Here is a 5,017-nt window from a genome sequence, read left to right on the forward strand (position 1 = left end):
TGAAAAGGTATGAAAAAATGCTAAATTAGCAACAGAACATGAAGTAACTGCCTCCTACTGTACAAATGTTAAGGGTTTATTTTCTGTATAGTTGTTACTGCAAATAGTTTGAACCTGCAGATGTTAGGTGGTGATTGAGCAAATTAATGGCCAGGGTGGTTTCTTCTATGAACTGTGCTATGGAGCAGGTTAGAAATAGATTCTGGTCCAACCTGATGCTTACAGATACCTGCAGCATTTTTTTGTTGGCTTCAGTCAGAGCTGGAAAGATTTTTATGAAAGAAATGCCTTTAGGGAGAGGCACAAGAACTGGAAATGCAATACCACAAACTTCAGCTCTTTTACCACTCTCATTATGGGAAGATTTGGAGAGGTAGGGGTGGATATTATTATGTTTGGGTTTCGAGGTTGCTTATTGGTTTATTGGGTTTAAGAGAGTGACAGAAAACACACCCTATCTCAAGGCTTCAGAAAAGGTTACAGAAGTCTCTTACTACTGCTGTAGCAACACTTTAGCCATCTCAGCCTAAATTCTGCAGGCAATGATACTGTTTCCAGAAGTGCAAATTCAGCAGAGCAGTTACTTGTAGTAGAACAGGAATCAAAAGTAATAGAAACTGGAGGCATTTGTTGTCTTGACTTTTCTCTTTTTGTGCTACTTTAAATAGAATTCAGCATGAAAGAATTTAGTATTTCCAGATACAATAGCTGTCTCTTTGTAAATTGAATGAAGAATTTACAGTCCAATACTGTGCATTTACTACAAATGGCATATAGGGGAAAATGTAAATAGCTATCAAAACTTGAATGTATTGGTATAGATCAGTCCATGGGAGCTTTCCCTGTGGTAGTTCAGCAATATGAAACAGCATGTTCCTTCTCTGCCTACTGAAAGAATTTTATTGGTTTTTACATATAAAGATTTTTAAAATTCTTTCAAACAATGCTTAAAACTGTGATTATCTCTTTTCCAGGCTGTAAGATCCAGCATATATGGTCGTCCAGGTTCCTGCTATATTGACATTCCTGGGGATTTTGTAAATCTTCAGGTGAATAAGAGCTCTGTCAAGTGCGTAAAGATTATATTCCTTGTTTTTCAAGTCACTGAATAGAAGAAATTTTAGTTTTAAGTTACTTTTATATTTTCTCTTTTTTAAAACAATAAAAAGATAAGCAAGAACAGGAGATGAATTATACTAAAAATCCAGCCTCTGAATGTAACATTGCATCATAGCATGTCATCTAGATTGTAATTTGTACAGAAATGTGCAAAAAGGAATGAATTAATATGGTGGTAGTACAACGATGTCACTTTGTAAATGTCTGGAACAACACTCCTTATAAGATTGCAAGGAAATTCAAAGCCTGTTTTAAATAAATATCTCCTGTTCTGATAAATGCTGCGAATAACATGGTGTGCAGCAACTGCAGTTTTATGCTAAACAATATGTTTTCTTTTTCAACTTTTCTTGTTTTGGATTGTCTAAAGAGCCTCTTTTGTTTTGCTTGACTTCCAGGTACATGGAATGCTGCCTCCCACCTCCCATTAGCACAGCTGAGCACTCGGCTATATCCAAAGCAGCTTCTATCATTGCTCATTCCAAGCAACCTCTGCTAATCATTGGCAAAGGTAAAGGTTTGCTTTGATGTAGCTTTGAACTGTACACGTTTGGGACAAGAACAAGGACCACAGTAATTTCCCCATAATTTTTAGCCATCTCTTTCCAGTTCTGTTAAAACAAACAAAAAACAAACAGAAAACTCAAACAAACTTCTTCAAAATTTGATGTTAATATATGCTCTGTTCGTAGAATTTATTTATTCTGTTGTGTAACTGTTGTCTTTTTTATCTAGGTTAAGAGAAAAGTCAATGGATAAAACACAGGTTTAAGTAGAAAAATATCAGATAACCATTGTCTTAAACATAGGGCTAATATCAAGGGATCACTTCCAAAATTCCAAACAAATTCTGTCAGAATACAGAAGTGATATTCCCTTTCTGATGCTCTGACATACATAACAATAATCAGAATAATGAAAGGTCGTTTTTCCATATGGACTTACTGAAAGTGCTAGCCTATCTGGGGACACGAAGCCATGCAGAAAGTGCTGTTATTGCTGGTTTACAGACTTTCCATTGCACTCTGCCAGTGTTGTTCATTCCTGAAATAGAGATGTCCCTGAAGACAGAGGATAATTATTCTCTGTGCTGATTCTTGTGTATTTTGTCCCTCCTTGTGGAATATCAGTCACTGTAGTGGTGTTTCTATTGAAGATACAGGTCTACTAGGAACAGAATTGAAATAACCAACTTGTTTCTCCCAGACTGTTCTGCCGACCTGGGAATGATCTATGTCTTGGAGAGAAATTCTATGTTTAACCAGGGAGTGAAATGATTGAGATGAGGTGTATCTTGTCGTTGATTAGGTAATGAAGTAGTAGACAGAAAGTAGATCAGGAGAGATTTTTCCCCTCTCTCTGGCTTGATATGTGTGAACAAAAGCATGTTCTTTGAACGTGAAAGGCAGAAAACTGAAAAATACATAGATATGTGTTTTGTTTGATGTCAACAATTGAGAAATATTTTGTTTTATTGACATTTACTTAACAAATATATCTGGACTTTCTGCTATATATTGCTGTTAAATTTTTGGAAGAAATGTGGAAGTTCGGGATTTAAGACTCATGGACTTGAGTCATTGCACAGGGACCAGTCAGTTACTCTTGATTGCCTGAGCAACCTTCGTTCAACAGCCTTGTACTGAAGGCAATGTCACAGTAAATGTATACACAAACACATATCTTTGCAAGGTCGTCTTTGAGCTTGGGCAAGTTGTCATGGAGCATGTGATAGAACAGCATGCATGGAGGAAAGCAGATAAGCAGAAACTCCTATTTTCCCTGGCCTGCTTCACAGAAATAGCTAAATACTCCAGCTGAAGTCTAAAAAAAAAAATAAAAAACAACTTTTGTCAAAAATATGGCCCATACCTGCAGTTTGGCATTTAATGTTTTGAGTTCTCAGAATGAGCAATAACAGGCAGCTTTCATAATGGGAAATAGTACTCTTTCTGCCACTAATGTAATCAGGTTAATTGAAATTCAAGCTAATACAGTAGGTTTCTGTAGCATTAAGCAGTCTCTTTCATTTCATTCAGGTGCTGCTTATTCACATGCTGAAAACAACATCAGAAAGTTGGTGGACCTCTGTGGACTGCCTTTTTTGCCTACACCAATGGCAAAAGGAGTAGTTCCTGATAACCATCCAAATTGTGTAGCTGCAGCAAGATCAACGTAAATATAAAACAGGGCTTCTAATCCTTACATCCGAGAAACAACTAGGGATTGTGGTGTTCTACAGATGCCAGGGAAGACTAAATGCATGCAACAAAAACTTTTCAACCACATTTTGCACCTCATTTTAGAGCACTGAAGATCTTGCTTGGAAAAAGACAACAAATTTAGGTGGATCACTTTTGACTATGCTGGTCAGGAAGATACTTTGTCTGAGAACTAATATTCTGAAACTATGAGACTTATGGCAAATAGATGTATCAGTGTTGTTAGTATGTATTTCATAACATAAAATGAAACTGGTAAACGGTTTATGTTAAACATTTAACTTGATGCATTAGAGAAACTACTAGCTTTTTATTTTAACTCCATAAACAGAAGCTTAAGATGCACATAGTGCAGTTGAAGTTTTGCTGTCTGCTGTCTCTGCAAGGTGTTTGCAATACACTGGAACTAATTTGCAGTTCATTTGAAAAGAAAACTAAGGTGTTTCAAACTACATTGAAAAACTATGTTTAAAGTAATTTATAAGAGCTCTTTTTGGCTTTTGGCAAAATTAATGTGAATTAACTATAAGAACCCTACTAGGTGTGAATATGCAAGGAGTCAGCTTGCAGATGAAGCATTTATATACTTTAAGATTAAAATACTGTTCATTGTTGAGCATCTTAGCTTTATCACTATGCTGTTAAGAAAAATGGAGAATAAAAGGGTATACCAACATTGTTTACCCAGCTGAAAGGTAAATTAATAGGCTTCTAAACTGAGAGGTCCACAACAGTCTTAATTTTGGCACCCCAGGTTGCCATTACCACAACAGGGAGTCTTTTGCTTTAGCCTCAGCATCTTGTTGGTCTCCAAGTGTAATGATTCCTTTTCCAAACACAGTGTATTAGGAAAGTAGTAATTCATTTTTTTCTTGAGTTCTTAAACTCACAAATGTCTTAATGATTGACTGTGTAAAAGGATACAGGGTTTTGGGGCTAAGCAAGCAGCTTAGAGAAAGGAAGGATTATGTGTATATTCTGGGGTTTGCTGTGGTGGTGAAGATTACTTCTAGTTTTGAAAACATTATTAAATTTAAGAATAATTCCTGTTTATCTTATTTCACTTTATTAGGGCATTACAGCATGCTGATGTAATCATCTTACTTGGTGCAAGGTTGAATTGGATTTTGCATTTTGGTCTTCCACCAAGGTTTCGACCAGATGTAAAGGTTATTCAGGTAAGCAGGAAAATAATTATTACTTGAAGGAAGTCCTCTGTGTTCTAGAATTGCCTAGAGCAATTATTGTAAGTTATTTTGGTAGTGTATTTCATGTGGCAAATAATGCCCTATGGAACAGTGCAGTGCATAAATTTATGGTAGTTCTCCAGAAATACTTCTGATTTATTTAATCATTTTTTTACTTACTTTTTTTTTTCTAAAAATTGTTACAGCATTGTTGCAGCTATCAAGGACTTGGTGCTGCTGTAATAAGGAGGGCAGACACTTATATGTACTTAACTAGTACAGGATTAGACTCATGATCTGTGTGTTGTCTTTGGAGCACTGGAATTTCCATGATTGAAGGCAAAATGTCTTGAACTTGTGAAACCTTTTATGCTGTTTGACTGCTCTCTCAGCTGTTTGATTTTGGGTTGTTTTGTTTTTTTTTAAATAAAATTGCTTTCAGAGCCAGAGTCAGTCAGTGTAAGAGCTCAGTCACTTAGAAATGTTAAT

General features: G+C 35.9%; 1 protein-coding gene across 1 annotated transcript in view; it reads left to right on the top strand.

The window, feature by feature from the left end:
- HACL1 (2-hydroxyacyl-CoA lyase 1) overlaps nt 1-5,017 on the top strand; it is a gene marked incomplete at its 3' end in the record, with an annotated part of 15,893 nt that overhangs the window by 6,401 nt on the left and 4,475 nt on the right. The window contains exons 6-10 of the mRNA XM_010183351.1: nt 1-7; nt 975-1,069; nt 1,518-1,630; nt 3,159-3,294; nt 4,414-4,519. The exon at nt 1-7 is cut by the window's left edge and continues 95 nt beyond it. Coding sequence (XP_010181653.1) covers nt 1-7; nt 975-1,069; nt 1,518-1,630; nt 3,159-3,294; nt 4,414-4,519 — 457 coding nt within the window. The remainder of the gene's footprint in view (nt 8-974; nt 1,070-1,517; nt 1,631-3,158; nt 3,295-4,413; nt 4,520-5,017) is intronic.

Source organism: Mesitornis unicolor, unplaced genomic scaffold (genome assembly GCF_000695765.1).
Source record: "Mesitornis unicolor isolate BGI_N332 unplaced genomic scaffold, ASM69576v1 scaffold40130, whole genome shotgun sequence".
In the NCBI taxonomy this organism is placed as follows: Eukaryota; Metazoa; Chordata; class Aves; order Mesitornithiformes; family Mesitornithidae; genus Mesitornis; species Mesitornis unicolor.